This window comes from Labrus mixtus, chromosome 8, assembly GCF_963584025.1.
Source record: "Labrus mixtus chromosome 8, fLabMix1.1, whole genome shotgun sequence".
Lineage (NCBI taxonomy): Eukaryota > Metazoa > Chordata > Actinopteri > Labriformes > Labridae > Labrus > Labrus mixtus.
The window spans coordinates 23,768,430-23,788,493 of NC_083619.1; the positions used below are offsets into that span (position 1 = coordinate 23,768,430).

Consider the following 20,064-nt stretch of genomic DNA (forward strand, 5'->3'; position numbering starts at 1 on the left):
CTCCAGGGATGAAGACGGGAGAGAGGCAAGAGGGGAGCCCGAAGAGGGGATCTCGCAGTCGGGCACAGTTGGTACTAATGGTATTGAATAATAGAAGCTGGAACTACACCAAAAAAAATAGACACAAAGACACACACCATGAATGTAACCTATACTGTAATATGCCCAGCTTAAAAAGTTGTTTTCATTATGGGTCAAGACTCCACAACTGGTTTCAACCAGACTGCAAATATTAAAGGAGGGCGCCTGAGGGACGTCACCCCGTCTGTTACTGCAGGGGGCTCTGGAGTGGTGATGAACGTTTGAGGCCAAAATATAACAACAAATACTTTTAAATATTTTACCACTCATGATCACAAAACCTATATATGGACAAAAGGAGTGCAACGCGGCATGCAGCACAGCCATCTTTTGATCTCTATTATGTTGTTTTCATGATCGTGGGAAGCCAAAATTGTAAATGAATTGCCCTGCCTTATAGGTCGATTATGTATTTTGCAGGTATTTGGTCATAAAACCAAAGTATGGAATCTTGACTCGATGGTCTTGGTAGATTATAGGTTTTGGGGTCAATAAAGTTTTTACACTCCATCCTGAGTAAGACATGAATGACTTTACTAAATGTCATGGTTGTCGAGACGTTCCCCTCCAAACCGCAAGAAGAATGTCAGAAAATCACAAAAGTATTTAGGACTCATTGTCTGAGGAACACGAATACTTGAACAAAATGTCATGGCAATCCATCAAGTGTAACTGGATTGTTTTTTTTAAGACTTTCTATCTGACCAGCAGCAGTCTGACACACCAAAACGTCTATCCCAAGAGCCACGCTGCTGGGATGGCGAGGTACAACGGAAAACAAAACTAACAAACCTAAATGGTTTAAACCTTTCCTAGTCACGGGAGTCTCCACTTTCCTCTTTTGATAAACAGATTTCCCCTTTTGATAAAAACGTGTTAACTACGACCATAAACCACTAATACTTACCATAAAGTCCTGCACCTAACAACACATGGTGCTTGTGCTGTTACTGTGGTGACTGTTATCCCTATATGACCCTCATGCCTCGGGCACATAGTAAAGCAACGCTATGATTCAGAAAAACAATCAGGTTACTAAGCAACACGCTACTGTTTGATAGGTAAGACCACCCCTGAATATTCAACTAGCTGTTCTTCCCCTCTTTTTGATTGGATCAGAGTTTGTTTATTTTGTGCCAAGTTTCCTACGTGACAACTTTTTGAGCAAGGCTCCAGGCTTCATAAATCAACAAAGACTATAAGAGGAGAGGAGGGGAGTGTTTGAGGTTGGGTGTTTTTTTTTTTTTTTTTACTGCTAGGGTTAACTTCCTCCTGTGAAGAGAGAAAAATCTTTATTTGATCCCAGTATAACAGAGGAAAAACATTAGTGTGATACCATCTGTGTTTCATTCCAAACTGTTGTGACAACCTTACCGCGGGACAGATGTAGATCTAGAAACACTTCAAATAATAAAGGAATACAAATCACAGTGTAAAGAATTAACAGCATACGGGAAAAGGGGATCAAAGGTGGCGATATGTTTGGGGGGTCTGAAGGTCTGCAGGTTCCCCCCCCCATTACAAAGCAGTTGGTAATGAGATTGAGATTGCCTATCCTGCTGATGTTAATCATTCTTCACGCTATGTGTTTAACCTGTAACCCTACTTAAGCCCAGTTTCCATCAAGGTCTGGTTCAGTTCGGTACACATTTGTTGGCGTTTCCACTGTCAAAAATTGGGAATGGTGGGCGCTGGTGGCGCAGTGGTTAGTGCGTGTGCCCGATGTATGAAGGCCATGGTCCTCCAAGCAGGCGCCCCAGGTTCAAATCCCACCTGTGGCTCCTTTCCCACATGTTATTCCCTACTCTTTCCAGCTCTATCCACTGACCTATCTCTCCATTAAAGGCACAAAAAGCCCAAAAATAAATCTTAAAAAAAAAAAAAGTTGGGAATGGTACGAAAATGACTGATCCGTACCGTCCTACATTTTTGGTACCCTTCTGTTGGGGGTGCTTCTCTTGGAGCTTGATTGGTCAAAAGAATCTTCACTTCCCGACACGTGCAAGAGCGGTAATAAAGGACTAACACAAAATGTTTAAAAGTCCTGCTGGATTTGGAGAGAGTAATTTCAAGGCTGTTTTTTTTTTGTTTTGTGAGTACTATCAGCATGTAGCGCCGCCTTATGGACGACCTCAGAGATGCAGACCTTCCCAAATTGAGCTTGTAAAGCACTTTTCTAGTCTTCTGACTACTCAAAGCACTTTTTACACCGCATGTCACACCTACCCATTCTCACCCATTCACACACTGATGACACAACTTTGTACAATCAGAAGTTACTAATCCTATTCATACACATTCATACACATTCATACACCGCTGACAAGGCAGCAGGAGCAGTTCGGGGTTAACCGTCTTGCCCAAGGACATATGAGACAAACAGCGGCAGGAGCTGGGGATCAAACCCTCGACCTTCCAGTTGAGAGACGACAACTCTCCCAACTGAGCCACAGCCACTCTCGACCTCTGTGTAATGCAAACGAGGGTTGTCCCTTTAAGTTTAGATGAGTAAATTAATGATGATTCTCTTGTGCCTGTACAGTTACTGTCTCTTGCAGCAGGGTTTCCCGACCTGGAGACAAGTGGTCATTGACTGGACAAGGTGTGTAAACCTTTAACCAATTGATCTCGTTATGTTGGATCTGCTTCACATTGTCTTATCAAAGCTGCAGCTTATTCACAGAGACTCTCAGAAACTGCCTGAACTTGTTTTAACCCCAGTTTATTGTTCCTCTGACTCATGTGATATTTAAATGACCCCAAAAAATCCTGCACTCTAAACAGATTCCTCTGCATACTTGACTCTCCTCGTCATTACACGACTGCTCAATGTGGTGTTTAGGACACGACTGAGGGTAACACGACAGTAAGTTAATACATCAGAGGACGTTGACAGCAGGATAAAAAAGACAAACATATTAGGGCATTTTAAATGAATGAGATATTATGATGTATCATTATATGACTGTCTTACATAATCGCTGTGTCATGACAATGACTTGGTCAGCGTCTCTCTACCTGTAGGAGTGTTTGTGCTCTCTCTCTCTCTCTGAGCGGTGAGAGGAAACTTCAGAGCAGAGACTTCGGGCTTTTCAAGGTTGAAAATTAAATGTGATTATGCTCTTGCTGTTGTTACTCCTCAATTCTGCAACAGTGTTGACATATTTATTTTCCGTTTTTTTTTTTTTAATTTTATACTCCTTGAATATTGTGGGTTGTACACTTTTATCCTACTGTTCATCTTCCCGTAAAGCACTTTGGGGTTTTTGTTTATAAAAGCCCTGTATAAATAAAGTTTACTTGCTTTTTTGCAGAACTCTCCTCGACTCAAAAAAAAAAAAGTTCAGGGAAGTAAAGCGAAAGAGAGAGCATGAAGTATGAAGGACTTTCTAGGCTGTAAGTGAAAAACACTAAATGATGCAGATTGATTTGTATTCTATACAGCACCAACATTAAGGGCTGAATATGTCATTTATTTAGTGACTTTTACTACACCGCTGGTAGAAAATACTTTCCTCCTGAGTCACCACAAAAAGTCTGATAAGGAGAGTCTGGGAGGAGGCAGCAGTTATTTGGATGTTTAAGATTGCATCAGGTTGTTGGGAAAGGTACAGACATTAAATATTTATAAACATGTGGGATGCATTGAGTATAAAAGCAAGTCCTGGTGTGACACCTCCTCTGTGTAGTCAGCGTACATTACCCTGCAGGCCAGCTCTGACATGAATACAAAACAGATGAACCATTCTACATTTGATTAAAAACATCTAAAGATGACAAGAAATGCCAAATGATACCACACTCTACTGAAGTCCTACTCTCTGAATTTTGGATTTAAATTAAAAAAATGTACACATAAAAACGTTGGTTTCAGAAAAACATCTGAGATGTCAGTCCAAAAGGGTTTATTTTGTAAAGGGGGCAGTTGGAGGAGATGAGAAAACATGGTGCGCTACTAAATGATATATTCAAATGTACATGACATTCAAAAAAGTATTACATTTATCACTCAAATTTTCCACACATGAAATTAAAGTCTTCATTTCAATAAGTTTTCCAAAATGTAAATGGATAAAAAGTTTGTATATTTTCAAAATAAAAAAATATGTAACAACACAAACTCTTGGGATGCTAAAAAGAAAAAAAAAGAAACAAGTTTCATGCAGAATGGAGACCAATGTGTTAAACTTTTTTGATTTGAAAAATAAAAATAAAAAATACAAACAGGGTGAATGACAAATCGTATTATTTTGAGAGAAAAAGTTTGAAGTGACTCCTTCGGCTTCTTTGTCCTGGCATCATTAACTCACATAAGCAGGAACTGCTTTGTTTCAGTCTTTTATTCAGTATAATATAGGTCAATAGGAAATATAAGAAACTGCTATTAATGACAACTCGAGTGGTCTTGGCTAGCCATTACAAACAGCACATATGTGTCGATACCTCATGAAAATGATCATCCAAAATAAATTACATTTGCCAAAACCTAACGCACGGACTGGTTGGGATGGAGGTGGGTAGGAGGAAGGTTGGAGTCAATGTAGTAACAACTGACTGATGATGACTGGTCAAATACAATGTGAATCAAGCTCCTCTGGATTTGTGGCATCCAGAGGTCGACTGTAGAGTGAGTAAAAAGGTCCCAAAGTAGAAACTGCAGTCTTAACATGTGCCATACTTTAAAATGTAGAGGAAAACACCCTTACACTCATCAATATGATGAGCAGAAAAGTCCCAAACCAAAGCTTTGAAGTCTTTATTTTTGCTATCGGGAAGAGGAAAAAATACTCGAAAACAAAAATAAAACACAAAACAGGAGAGGGAAGGAAGAAACGACTCCAGATATTACGCTGAATGCAGAGAAGATGAACTGCACGAGTTGGGTGAGACACTCCGGCACAAGGGGTTATTTCCTGGAGCTAGACTTCTAATATCCAAAAGTACTGGTCTGGAGGACCCATGTTGGTCAAGGGGTGTCCATGGAGATGCCTACAGCAAAATGCCTTAACAACAGCATCTAAGCAGGCTGTCCAAGAGTGACGCTATGTGCTCCCTGCTGCCTGGCTCTCTCCTCCCTCTGAATTACCTGCAGAGGAACAAAGTGACAGCAGGTTGACAGGAGTTAGGTTGGAGCGCGGTCTGAGTACATATATATATCACCGAACAAACTGCTGATGTGGTACCAACAAGCAAAAAGCAGCAATAAACCCACACGCTAACAATAAAAATCACTGACTCGTGGCAGGAGTGCAGGCTGAAGCTGAGGCAGAGGCATCGTCCTCCTCGTCACTGTCATCCTCGTTGGACTGCGGTACCTCTGCGTCAGGGATGGTTGTTGTCGGGGTCTCGGGCTCCTGCTCCGCCCTGCTCTTCAGGGCTAAGATACGGTGATGTAACGCTGCAGCCAGCTGACCTACGTCCTTTGAGCTACCCTAAAGACATTAGACACAGAGGGAAAGACCAGTCAGCTGCTTTGAATAAAAGAAAGAAATGAAACATTCTTACAATAAACTGTTAGCATTAACATATGATTAGTGCACTTCTGCACTGCATGGAGATGATTCATATTAAAAGCTCACCTAAAACACAGGCTACGCTAACTGAACACCATCTGAAATCACAAGTGACTTATTCTTCTTCTATGTACAAGATTGAAATGAAATAAGGCAGATTACAAGACGAGCAGATAAAAACACTAAACATTTATTTCTAAAAAAAATAAAAACTTCCTCCAATATAAGCATTTCTTAAATACTTTCTAACTGATAAAAAAAACAACTAAATGCATTTCCAAAAACAGGAGCTATTTTTCTAAAAAAAAGTCGAGAGATGAGATATTTGGTGTCAGGAGCTGTCCTCGTTAAAACTGTCCCAAATGTTTTATTTCACAAGAGATTAAGTCTGTAAAGAAGCTCTGCGTCACCCCGTCTCCGTACTTTACACTGGTGACCCAGTGTGCTATTTGACATTGTGTCATGGCTTTTGGGAGCACAAGAGGTAACGCATAAACAGCCAGCAGGAGCGTCACACACACACACACACACACACACACACACACACACACACACACACACACACACACACACACACACACACACACACACACACACACACACACACACACACACACACACACACACACACACACACACACACACACACACACACACACACACACACACACACACACACACACACACACACACACACACACACACACACACACACACACACACACACACACACACACACACACACACACACACACACACACACACACACACACACACACACACACACACACACACACACACACACACACACACACACACACACACACACACACACACAGGGCTGATCTGCCTCGCCAGCTCCGTCATTTTAATGTGATCTCATCTTACCCCTGTTTGGCCCTTTCACTACCTCCTGGCAGATCATTCGGGGTGCAACTTTGTTCCACCACTAAGCCGCTGACATCACACTGAAGGTGAGACGCTACAGACACATGAACATCCTGACTTGAACTGGCAACATAAAGGTGAAGCGTTCCGATTGGACTGATTAACCTATAGATTAAAGGTGTTAAAGCCTCCGGAAACCCAAATCCACATAAAGCTTCTTACTATGTTATTTATGATCCTATGTGCATAATATCAACTCTCTTCAAGAATAACGTTCCAACCGTTTTTGAAATTTTGTCATTCAAGTTTTTGAAAACTTTCTGATATTGGGTGTTAAGTAAGCGGGGTTAATTCTATATGATGTAATTCATTTAGAACCAATAAAAGACACACACATGTCCTTCCCAATCAAGTGCAACAAAACTACTCCGAACCTGCTCAATGTGCCTTCAAGACTCTCAGCCTACATCGCACTTCATCGCTTTTTGCAATTATCTAGCTACCTACATACCACCTGTAGTCTATCGGTCTACTCATATCTATCGATCTGATCTCTTTCCCTCTCCATCCCCGTGTTGTTCCTGGCTGCACATCCACACAGGTGAAGATGATTGTTGTGCAGTCCATTTGGAGAAACACAGGGCCGTGTTTCAAGTCATGCCAAAGCACTCCTGCATATGCTGCGCTCATTCCCCCTCAAGAAAGGTTGAGCAATTGTTCTCTGAAAGCTGTCTGCTTTTTAAAATGGCTTCTACTTGCTCCTGGAGCGGTGTCCTGCCACCCTGCACCGTGCCTGCACACAGAAATCCAACAGTTCGGCTACAGTCGCGCCACCGAGCTCTGCTGGTCACATTGCTGGTTGTCTTAAATTTTGGTTTCTATTCAAACAAACCAGCACTCCACAGAGTTTATTTTCCAAACACCTGATGAATTAAAAAGTGTTCACTTTTTGCTCCATTTGTACTGTAACTGAGATATTATATCCCTGCTTTAATTAACTGAAGGACATGGCATTTTTAATTTCCCTCTGGATCCATAAAGTATCTATCTATGGTAAGTATAGGCCCTTCCCTTCCCTGTGCTCTGAAGTCAAGCCCTTTAAATGTTTAGTGATACATACCGATATTAGGAAGACCTTGACCCCTTGGTCCTCTGTGTCCATGGCAGTGATTCGTACACTTTTCTCGCTGGCCTTGTCCACCTGCATCTGGGGCCAAAGTTTAGTGTTGAGGATCAATCGGAGGCTGCCCTGGGTCCTCATCACTGGAAGAGTGTAAACACACAAACACGTCAAAGGTTTACAGGCCTGAAGCAGCATCTTTTTTTACTGTTAGAGTGTGCTACCTTACTCTATCGTTGTTGTTCTCTGACTCGTCATGAAAGATAAAATTAACTACCTTACAATCCAAGGTGACTGAAGACGCTGTTTGTCGAGCGCTAATGACACGTTTGTCAACCTAAATACGGTGATTACAGATTCTATCTAGCGTGAAACTAAAGTCTAAATTAAGATTTTTGTTGTGCAAAACATCCAAACAAAAACAGTTTAACTTTGCAGAGAAAGAAGACTCTTTAAATAATCTGACATTTCTCTTCTTTCAATGATAAAACGCATATTCGTTCATCTTTGACCTTTAAGCATATACAGGGTTTTCACTAGCATGCAGTGAAGGAAATCAAAGGAATGGGCTCCCCCTTGTGTTCAAAGCCAGGTATTGATCAAACTATTTTTAAATTTGTTTTTTCACTGAGATATTTATTATCTCTCATTATTGAATGTTACATAAAGATGAACACCTGCCTGTCAGTTCGTTGTTTATTTTAGGGCTGTCAAAATAACGCGTTCTTTTTTGAATAATTACTTCCAGAACAAATAAAAATATTTTTAAAAATATGGTTATTAATTGCACTCTGATGTCAAACGTCATTGATCACACAACCGTCCACAGCAGCTTCGTAAACTATAAACACGTCCCAAAAAAGGTTATGGATTTTTTTTATCAATCCTGAAAGATTAACTCTGAAGAGAAGCTTCAGATCAGATGGAATAAAAAATGTTTATGAATTATTGATAACATGAAAAACTGTGGAAGCTAGATATGACTAACTCGAAACAGGGTTATGAATTAAATCCACCTGTAATGCATGCAATGAGTCTCATGTTGTTAATATATATTATAAGACTATAATTAGATTATTTTCTTATTTTTCATCAGGTGAGTTTACCTAGACGGGATTGTAGCGTGCCATCTTCTGTCGACGCCATGTCGTTGAGCCTCAGCAAACCTCGACCTCTCTCTATCCACGACTGAGCGGTCTTCTCAAACACGTATAACTTGCACTGCATCTGAAGGTCAAGAGTGACACAAACAAGAACAGTGTTGCTATCTGCCATTTTCATTTAGTGTATGTGTTGAATGAAGAGAGCTCGCTTCTACCTGTAAAACATTGCTTTCCGATTCCTCTCCGGTTTTGACGTCGACTTTCTCTAAGATGCACTTCTTGGCTGTGGCTTTGGTGTAAGCTGCTGCAGACTCCTCCAAAGACTCTGACACACTGTTCACTGAGGAGATAAAATACAGTCAGGAGAAATCTAAAGCAGGCTTATCCTTAATTGATGCGTCTGAAAAAGTAGCCGCTCAATTCCGTAAAAAAAACCACAGTATCTGCAAAAAGTGGGATTATCCAGAGCTGAAAGGTGACCATGCTACAGCTGGCACTCAGTCACTTAACCATTGGAGCTCTTCAGGCTGCTGCAGATCTAAAGCAATTCAGCGCTAAGCCTGCATTAATGAAAGCTGTGCCAGACCGGCAGATTTTTTTATTCATTGTCATTGGACAAAAAGAAAAGTCAGTCCCACCAAAAAATTACAGGCAAAATATTTTCTCAGTAGGTGACATAGCTTTGAATGTTTCGTTGACAAAATAACCATCTATTGTTGACTGTGTTCACACAGCGACCTCGGCATTTCAGCTTGAGTTCATGATTGAAACCAAACAAAGGAAATGCCATTCTCTAAAACCAAAAAAAAAAAACTGTGTATAATTATAGCCTCCATTGTTTTAATCATAATCATCAAACCATCTCAAACTGCAGATGTATTTATTTTTCTTGCACAAATCTTTGTGGTGTTCTTGTAAACACTCTCAACTGAATTTGATGCTGATTGTAAAAGATTTTGCATAACTCCCCGGATCAAAAGATATATATCAGTGTCTATGACTTTAAGGATAATAATCTTAATCTGACATGTCTGTTGAATTTTTTACATGGAGTTAGATCAGTCTCAATATTCACAAATGTATTTCAATGCACACACAAATATATTTCATTCTCTATAAATAGAAAAGGTAACACTAGTAGGCCTAACCTTACTGGACACAAACAGTCTGAACAATGTGAGAAAGCCCGAAAGTACCATGGATGGACACCTGGCCATGTTAACTTGTGACAGTGACCGCTAGTCTGTCATCAGAATGACGTTGAATGTGTGTTGATACATAACCACACACAGTCATAGAACAATGTCATAACCACGATAAACAACTTTCCATGTATAGTACAACAATCACAGAAACTATTTGTGCTGGTCAGATTAAAGATGACTTAATCAGATTGTCTGATAGCTAGGCTGCGCAGATGCAACGCTAAAGCGATCACATTAAATCACACCCTTGAATCTACGCTACTGTGATTGGCTGAATAGGAAGGAGACATCTGATTGGCTACAGACATTTCCCTGCTGAAAAAAATGCATTTGTGAATCTAACCACGGCAGGGGAGTCTCAAAAATCCCACACACAAATGCGGTGAGGTTCACAAATGACAGACAGTTTGTAAACGCAGACTGAACAGTTTATATACTTGTGGATTTCTATTACATATATACAAAACTATAAATATTTGTGTGAATCTTACACAATCTTATTTGTGGATATGTTTTACATTTACAGTATATAGAATGAAATATATTTGTGTGTGCATTGAAATACATTTGTGAATCCTTTCCGTGTGCATTTGTGAATATTGAGACTGATCTAACTCCATATTTTTTACCTTACTTTGTTGTACCTGTAATTTGTGGTAATCTCTTAAATCTTGCCAAGTGAGTCACCGAAATCTGTGATAAAACTACAATTAAAACATCATACAGAAATCAGGGGGGGGGGGTCTTGTTTTTACCTTTCTCTGGGGTAGCTTCCTGCGATGAGGGCTCTGAAACAGGGGCAACTGGGACTTCCTTATATTCCTCATTTGAGGCTTCGCCCTTTGGGGGGCTCTAAAAAAAAAAACACAACAAAAGATAATGATTGGAACGTGTTCAAAGCTTAACGTTTTTGTAATCTGGCAAGTGATAAACTCACTACTCTCACCAGAACTCGCTCATACATGTTCTGCCCAAAAACAAATTTTGCCCCACTGTCTGTACTGTTTGTGGCATTTTTTGAACTGCAAGAACAGGAAAGAAAAGACACATTAGTGAGGGGATAGAAGTTGATCATGAATGAAGATGAGTAGCTAAAAGTAATGGAGGACACGCTTTCATTACCTTGGGGTAGAGATGTATTGTAAGAAATAATTAGTGCCCTCTCCTTTAGAGTCCAGTGGCACACTATCCTTTGACTTTTCTTCTGTACTGTTCTCTTCCAACTAGAGAAAAATGCATGTGCGTAATTGTTATTTATGCTTTAAAAAAACAACATGCAACACAGAAAGTGAGTGAGCAGCAAGTCCAAATAGTCAAAATATTGGCCAAACAGTTTCAGACTGACCACAAACATGTACAAAACACTTTTTAACAAACATTGTACAAAACAGTGAAGCAAATGAACCTCACTCTAGGAACTGGAATAACTCTAAAACATTTCTAAGAAAGGGAAGCGAGACCCTTCGTGTAGCGATAGAGTTGAAATGTATAGAATCACAAATGTACTGTAGAGAATTGCACGGTAACTTATTGGTCAGAGGATCATCACAAATGTGTAGGGATGTAACGATTCACTCAACTCATGATAATCTCATGATTTATTTTACAAAATGAGACAGAAGACAAATTATGACTGAAAAAGATTCCTTTAGGGGCTTCAAACCCGCTCGTCAGTGTGGTTTGGCCTTTTAAAGTTTTTTTCTCACAACAAGGGGAGGTGATTGGAGCTTCTCATCGTGGTGTCGATTAAATGCTGCATCATGTTGGTTATGCTATTTGTGTAGCTCCCTGTCTTCTTGCAATATTTACACAGTTTTTGTCTTGTCTGTTATCTTCTCACCTCTTTCATTTTCTGTCTTAGGGTAGACAAAATGCGTCCACACCTCCGATTTAAAAGACAGTGGTGCGTCCTCAATTTGAATATCTTGCTCTACAGCTGACGCTCAACATTTTATGGCAATTCATAATTCAGAGTATTGATGTGAATCTTGACACCTTTGAATCGATCTATCACGATTTTACGATTCATCTTTACATCCCTACAAATGTGTAAGAACTTGTCTTCTGCTTTGAACAAATTCATGTTTGTATCAGTTTGTCACACATCCCTGCCTTAGTTTACATGCTTACTGTATGTCAAAAGAGATGTATGACTAGTGAAAACCCACCTTTGCTCTGTCTTTGATATTCTGACCAAATACAAAAGATATTGCTACATCTGCATCCTTCTTCTCTATTCCACCTCCATCTTTGTTATCACTCATTCCATCTTCCTCGTTTTCATATTTCTGAAAAAGAAGAGCAAAGAAATCCTTCGGGTCAACTCGACATCTCTCTGTATTTTCAGTATAATGCAAGTTCTACAATAATACAATTAGCACTCCTCCAAGAAGCAACTTTTACTCACAAATGTCGCCCGCAATAGAGTGATTCTATTAGTGTCAAACATTTGCATAACTTCTTAAGACAAGACTCGATATGCTTCCTTGTTACAGAGGAGAATAAAATAACCACAACCCTTCAGCTGTTAGTTGTAGCATGAAGAACAGCCAGTACTGATCTGACAGGTTTTGTTTTTCAATACCAAGCTCTGGCTTATTTCTGGCCAAGGTTTAGAAGCTCCTCACCTGGGGCGCAAATAGTGGTTATGACTCGTGCACCATATACAGAGGCTACAGTCCTCAGTGCAGCGACTGTGGGTTCGAATCCGACCTCGGCCCTTTGCTGCATGTCATCCCCCCACTCTCTGCTCCCAACATTTCCTGTCTCTCTTCAGCTGTCCTATCTCATAAAGCCAAAATGGCCCCCAATTTTTTTTTTTTAATTAAAAGAAACTCCTCACCTGTGACTTTGCCAGGTCGGCTGAGTGCTCTGTGTTGTTCAGGAAAATGGACGGGGTCGCAAGTGCCCCATCTGAGGATTTTTTCACACCGTTGGTTCCACAACTGGAATCTTAATGACAATAAAAAAAAAGAAGACAAAAAAACATTTTTCTTTTAACAGTCCCAAATGAAGTTTAGGCTGTAAAGTACATGAAGAAGACTCCAAGGGCATGCACTATCCATGTTAATAATATATACACATTTAAATGAGTCAAAGAATCTTATAGTGATGTTTGTTTAGCTACTTATTTGTGCAGGGGACTCCGAGCTGCACTCACTGGACTCTATATGCGATTTAGAGGGCGGCGCCTGAAGAACTGCAGGGCGGAGGACACTGCGTTGCTGTTCCTTGGGTTTCTGACTTGGGACCCCTGAAACACAGCCAACTTGTCTCAAACTTTTTTCCCAGCACAATGAGACGTTTTGGGTTTACATGTTGAAGTCTAGTTTTACCCTTTCTATTTCTAAAAGAGGTCATATGAAAAAGGGTCCAAGGGTCTCTTTACAATTTCATTTAAGTCAGTGTGACACCATAACCAGAAGAAGGTCAAGAACCTCAAACACAAACCTGAACTTGGTGCCTGTCCATGTATGAGAGTTGGTGGCTTTAAACGGAATCCCACAGGTTTCTCTTCTGATGAGATGGAGCACAAGAGAGGGCAGACATTAAAAAAAAAAGAGTCACAAAGCAACTTATAAAGACTGTTCATTCCCTCTGTCTTGTCACCTTTCCAACCAAAAGGCCAGTTACCACAGCAACCCTTGTAGAGCTTCAAGAGCTGTGTTGTGATCCAACTCCTGCACACTAACATTGGCCCTAGGGCCTCTGATCTTTGTCTGCCTCTCACTCTCCATCTCAGGGGTTTTATTAGCCTGACATGGCGTTATCCTAATCAGTGAGTCCAAAATCAGTCGCACAAACTTTAATGTTAAACAGCTTAAACAAAGTTGTATTTAGATCTGTTTCCAAGAACTGTGTTTGCTTTTCCAATTCTAAATAAGTGTTTTATTTAATCAGGGATATGATTGTCAAAGGATCCCAACATAAGTCACCCAAGAATGTTATAATGACAAAGCAACACTTAAGCAGTTTTCACATATGCACTCCTGAAAATATCTAGATAATTTCTAGAGAACTGCTCTGGATTTTCTCCCGACCTGGCTGTTCACATGTGCAACTCACAGTGGGAGACTATGCCTTTCAGACGGGAGGAAGGGCAGGGGGGTCTCTTGAGGCAAGGTTTACCACACATAGACGATACCTGGGCGGGTGGACTAGGTGTATTTATGGCCGCCCAAGTACATTTCTAACCTGTTTTTATTCATTCTTTATTTGAGCACGAGAGAGAGAGAGAGCAGGGGAGAGTACAGGCGCGCGAGAGGAACAGCTTTGTTCAACATGAACAAAACTCCAGTTTATTTTATTTTTTAAATCCCTCTCGATTCCTGCGGCGAGATAAGATGCAGCAAAACCAAGAGAGCAAAATCTCATCTGCTTCAGAGAGTGAGAGAGAGACAACAAGTCCACTGCCCCTACATCCCTCTCATAAATGCAACGATTAAGGCGCCTTGCTCATATCAAAAACCGAAGCTTCTCATGGCTTCGTTTTAATAATGTTAATAATAACGGAATATCCAGTGGAACTTTTCAAAACGCAACGTGTACTCCTGGTGTTTGTGTCTGTGCGCGTGGATAAGTTGAGCAGGTTAAAGTTGTTTGTCGCAAAAACTAAATTAACTTAGAGGGAAAAACACATTTGATATAAATACAAACCTAATATTAAACTATACCCTAAGATAAGAGTGAAAAAATTATGTAGACCCCCAGAAATCTGAGTACAGCAGGCTGTAATGTAAGAAGCTGCATCATTTCAATAACAGTATCTGTTAATTGCGGTATTTTGGGTTTTGCTTGCAACAAGCTTCCATGCATTGCATCTCCGTCTCTCAGAATTAGCGCCTTCACGCACTACCTAAACGCCGCCTTCTTTTGACTGAGATGCCACACAGTGAACATGTTGAAGTGTCCATCCATCCGCAGATCATGTGTGACCCAAACCAGGGAGGGGGGGTATCCAAATGGATCACAGGTCAACTGTCAATTGCATCATTATAATACAGATATAACTATGAAGTGACAAGTGAGTGCATTGTGGGGTCTATACAGAATAAGCTACAGCTGGTTTACTATCCCTTATAAACTAGCCAAATACAAGCAGATAACACTGGGTATTTTAGAGTAGCTAACCCTTGTTGGTACCAATATCAATACTGGCATCATATAATTCACTAACTCAGAATCTGTTTCCAAACTGCACTTGGAACAGTTGAAAAAGTTCCATGTTTGACCTTTGAAACTAAGATTATCAATGGCAGGGGCCTTTGAGCTGAGAAGAGACACTAATGGTGGTCTTGATGCCTACCTGGCTCAGAGTCAGAGTTCCCAGTCGGGGACTGGCAGAAACTTGAGGGCATGAATACATTGTTCTTGGGAACTGCAAAGTAGCAAACAGGCATTGCACTCAGCATACAAATCAATGTGTACACCACAAGCAAGAACCAAGAAAAAACACAAATGTTCCGCTCAGTCACAATGTGCCCTTACCAGAATGTGGCGGTGGGAACGACGAGGTCCTTTCCCTTTTCACAGGGGGGCAGTAGCTTCCTTCGTCTTTATCTGAATCTGAAACACACGTAAAAATATTATAAAGTTTAAATAACTCTATGAGAGAAAAATTATTAACAAAGAATGTGATCAGGTTCAGTGTAAGTTTTACCTTCTCCATCTTCTGCACTTGAGCCCTCCGCAGATCGCTGCAAGAGAACACAATTAGCGCTTACTTTTTGCAATAAGTAATCCTTAAATAATGGTCACAAACAAAAGAATAACAAGCAGCATCTGGCTCGATATGAGTGGTACTCTGTTTGGAGCTGTACAAGAAAGATCTACTACACATCAACTAGACTTTTCTTTAGTATATTTCATTTTAGATCGTCAGGTTAATGAAAGGTTTTACAGCGTGCTTTCAAAATCAGTGAGAAAACAAAGCAACAATCAAAGGAAAATGACAAAGTTTGGCAACTAAACAAACAATAAACTAGACTTGTTTGACAGTTCATCATGCCTTTATAAATCTGCTAATACGGAAAGATGTGAGCTCAAATACTCTTTTGAAATGTGTACTGTAGTCCAGGCTGAAGAGAAGATCATTCAAGTGAAGCAGAAAATCATAAAATGTGACCTCAGACACAACATACACCTAATGCATGAAGAGAAACTTACCTTCTGTGCTTTATCTTTTTGGAAAACAAACACAGGGGGCGCTATGGCAGGCTTGTCTGTTAAGAGAAGTAGAGGCTAGTCATTGATGCACAAATTCAAAGTGTACAGCAGTCCTGCTTGTTACATTCTTCTTCATGGTTAACAATAGAAAAAAAATGAAGTTTTCATCAAATCTTCTCCTAGCCCAATCATCCTCTGAAAACAGTGACAGCATGAGCTCTGGTAAAGCCAGAATGTTTTATACAAAATACTTCAGTCTCAGCATAATCTTCTAGCCCTGAACCACACACGATAATTCAATGCACAGCAATAAACATACCACAGCCATTATCATATGAAGCCAAAAGAAAACCAGAATCATGGGAAGATATTGTTAGAAATCCTTTCACAGACAGTGAGGAATGCCTGGGTCTGAAACTTAAAGTGTCTGCTTTTATCAAATATTGGTGTAACTTGAAGTAAGGGTAAAAAATGTTTTGTAAAAGATGGTCGTGTGGAAATGATATGACCAAGGTCACACGAGCAAATAGATTTCTATAATGCTGAATAATATGTAACTTCAGTTAAAGGCCCATGTGAAGAGGTGTTGCATGAGTGTGGGTTTATAAGCTACCGAAGATGGCAGGTGAAAATCTCTCCATTTGTGTCAATTTCTGGGACCCCTGATTTCACTTTCTCCTACACGTGTCTTAGGCATATTTCTGACAAAAGAAATCTCATCCAGTTGTCTTTTAAAAGTCAAATGTATCACTCTTTGAGGAACTCTGCTGTGAGAAAAATAAAGAAGGAAACAGTTTCTGCAGTGTGCTGTTAATCACTTCGACTGACACCTATCCTGTGGCAGCAGTTACTTTCAGGCATTAAAAATAACTGTAGAAAAAGTCCATCTGTCTGCTGATGGTCGTGTTTGCTTCTTATTCAATGATAAATTGCCACGTGCACAAGAGAGAGAGCGAGAGAAAGAGACAGAGAGATGGAGAGAGGTCTACTGTCCCTCTTGTAAAGGCACTGATAGAGATGCAATGCTCATTTCAGAACTGAAGCTTCTCATGCCTTTGTTTCAATATTTTCTGCAGCTGCTTTTTGCCCATGCGGTCATAAATTTGGTTGTGATACGAATCATCATCAACAAGCCTCCACCGACAAGGATCATCTGATATGACATTAACTGAATATCGTGCAAAAACATTTCAAAATGCAAGTTATCTTATTTGAGCATCTTTAGCGTTCTGTGTAATAGTTTCAAAAGAGCAGAGACTCACAAATATCAAAGCTACAAAATAAAGCGGAGCGGCACAAAGACACTGTGTGAGAAGTGCAGACTGTATGTGTGTGTGGGGAATGGAATAACTAGGGAACAGAAATAAGATACAAGTTTTTTGTTAGATTTAGAAAATAAAGCACAATTTATAGGCTATGCATGCAAACATAATATTAAAATATAACCTAAACTAGCAGCCCGACCCTGCAGCCAACTCCACTGCCCAGGCATAGTGTCATGTTGGAAAGTCTGGTTAAGTTAACTGTGCAATCATATTAGTACCAGGAAGAACCTGTGTGTCCAATCGGACTCAAAGCTGATCGTTTGCTCTTACTGACATTGTTCCCTTTTTTCTAGATCCTTGCTTGTGTTGTTCTTACTCTCTGATGTACTCTCGGATTTGGATAAAAGCGTCTGCTAAGTGAATTGTAGAAGAACCTAAATGTGTGTTTCTTTTTACATCATCTTGGTCTGAGCTGCAGAGTCCCCTTAAACTAAATCATTTTGGTTGGCTTGGAAAATTTTTAAAACAAGGAAAAAGATCTATGACCTCTGTATGCACATATTTCTCTGCTTAATGCTTCTGATTCGATGATTGGTGTAATTGTCTGTCTTTTTTTTTCTATTTGTTAAACTATAATTCTGCTGTCTTGGCCAGGACTGTCTGGAAAAAAAGGGATCTTGTCTCGCAGCAAAAAGATTACATAAGAAAAATAAAATACCAAATATTACACACAATTGAGGGCAGTTCTTGAGAGCTCTAATCAGTATAGAAACCATCTTATAAGTCGTCGTTATCAAACAAAAACCATCGTCACAACCATCATCATCAATGATATGGAGACCATCATCATGAAGTTAGTAGGTATTCATGAAAGAGCTGGGTCTTTAGCTTTTTCTTAAAGGTGCAGAGGGACTCTGCAGATCAAATGGAGTTTCTCTGCTTAATGTTTCTGATTCGATGATTGGTGTAATTGTCTGTCTTTTCTTTTCTATTTGTTAAACTATAATTCTGCTGTCTTGGGCCAAAAATGGATCTTGTATCGCAGCAAAAAGATTACATAAGAAAAATAAAATACCAAATATTAACATCAGCAATAAGACAATGATAAAAGATTAAATCAAAGTTTCATTCATTCTATGGGGTCAGATAACTACCTTGTTATCACAATGGGCCATTGATTCAGATTATGCCACCCTAAAAAGCAACTAAGAAATTGAATAGCAGTCGTCAGGCCAGGTTAATAACATGATGTCACCTCAGCCCAGCTAACTCATCTACCTGCACACGGTAACCTCTGTAATCCTATAATGTAGCAGACAAAGGTTTTGCTCTGTCTTGAGTTGGGCCTTATCAGGTGTAGCACACAAGCATGCTCTAACATCAAAACAGCCGACAGCCTCGATTGTTTGTATGTATACGTGACTATTTAATGGTATAAAACATGATATATTGTGACCTATATTTAACACCTAGCTTCGCATTTCGGTGAGGCTTGCAAGCCAGCTATCTTAACTAATGCATGCAGCAACAAACAAAAAAAAAAATCAAGCATGCACCACTGATGTATCACGGCCGAGATTCAAGCAGTCTGATATGTTCCCGGTTTATGTTCTGAAGCTGACCCGCTCCAGGACATAGTCGGCGCCCACCGGTTGTTTCTCTAATAGCTTAGCTGGGCTAATGCGCTCCATCCCGCATGAGTCATCTCGACTGACAGGCAATGACACACATATTCTCACCTACTTCCCCCCCCACACACACACAACAGTTAGCAGAACATTGCAACGACACTCCTAATAAACCGAGAGAAGGGGAGATTTACAGAAAAGCAAGCAGGGATTAGACCAAAGCAATGTTTTTCTGTCTACGCGCCTAAATGAATGCTAGCTGAAGAAACACTGAAACATGCGAGAGTTTCAAGCGCTGACAATTTACACATCATAGAATCAGCCACGCGTTTGTTGTTTAAACTTCGTACCAAGAACTTATTTAGGTCTGTTTAGCTCACTGCAAATGTGCAAAACATACTACCTATAAATAGCCGGGGTGCTAAGCCCAGCTAAGTGAACGGAGGGCGTTCCGAGACACTCCAGGTATTACCCACCGCCCCAGTCGTTAGCGTTGTTAGCCCGCATGCTAACGCTGTGGTCTTGTGAAACGCCGCGACGCCGTTAATTCACCCAAACTGACTAGCAACATGCGGTCGAGCAGCTCGGTTTAAGCTCTCAAATATGCAGACAATGTGTGCAAAAGTTTCTCACGGCTCCGTATCTCTATTGTTTTTTTTTTGGTTTTTTTTTCTTACAGCCACTTACTCACCTTCGTTTGCCAAGTCCGCCATTTTACTTCGACGCTCACACACCCACAACCCACCGCGCAGATAACAGGACGAAGAAATGTTTTCAGTGGCAGACAAACACATTGCCGCCGGTTTCTGATGCAGCAAGACCCTGCTTCCTCGTTTGCCCTTGAATTAGGCCACAGTGATATTACCAGACCCATTCATGTCACTGTGTTCATGATATTTTGACATTTGTTCAAACAGTTAGAAGCTGACGACAAAAGGGTTTTAACGTTATCTTCCAGCTTTATACCCACCAGAGGCCCCTAAGGCCCCTAAAGAAACGCAGGGCTCTCAAGTTTTTAACTCAGTTCAGAGTGAGATTTTGGCTAATCTGATAAAAGACACATAAATTCGTACAAATAAAACTATTTATTGACAAC

At 40.3% G+C, this 20,064-nt stretch overlaps 1 protein-coding gene across 6 annotated transcripts; it reads right to left on the reverse strand.

The window, feature by feature from the left end:
- Nucleotides 1–3,969: 3,969 nt before the first annotated feature.
- Nucleotides 3,970–19,761, reverse strand: ranbp3b (RAN binding protein 3b). 6 transcript variants are annotated; one of them, XM_061045264.1, is made up of 17 exons: nt 19,660–19,761; nt 16,076–16,131; nt 15,570–15,606; nt 15,398–15,475; nt 15,216–15,287; nt 13,361–13,426; nt 13,071–13,163; nt 12,753–12,862; nt 12,079–12,198; nt 11,033–11,133; nt 10,857–10,932; nt 10,666–10,762; nt 8,921–9,045; nt 8,709–8,829; nt 7,603–7,745; nt 5,318–5,513; nt 3,970–5,167 (listed from the first exon to the last, which is right to left on the reverse strand). In XM_061045264.1, exons 1-17 carry the CDS (start codon nt 19,679–19,681, stop codon nt 5,124–5,126), a joined length of 1,557 nt encoding a protein of 518 aa, XP_060901247.1. In that variant the 5' UTR covers nt 19,682–19,761; the 3' UTR covers nt 3,970–5,123. The 6 variants fall into 6 exon arrangements, with proteins under 6 accessions (XP_060901247.1, XP_060901246.1, XP_060901249.1 ...); XM_061045263.1 differs by having other exon boundaries at nt 13,038–13,163; XM_061045266.1 differs by lacking the exon at nt 15,216–15,287 and having other exon boundaries at nt 13,038–13,163.
- Nucleotides 19,762–20,064: the final 303 nt, after the last annotated feature.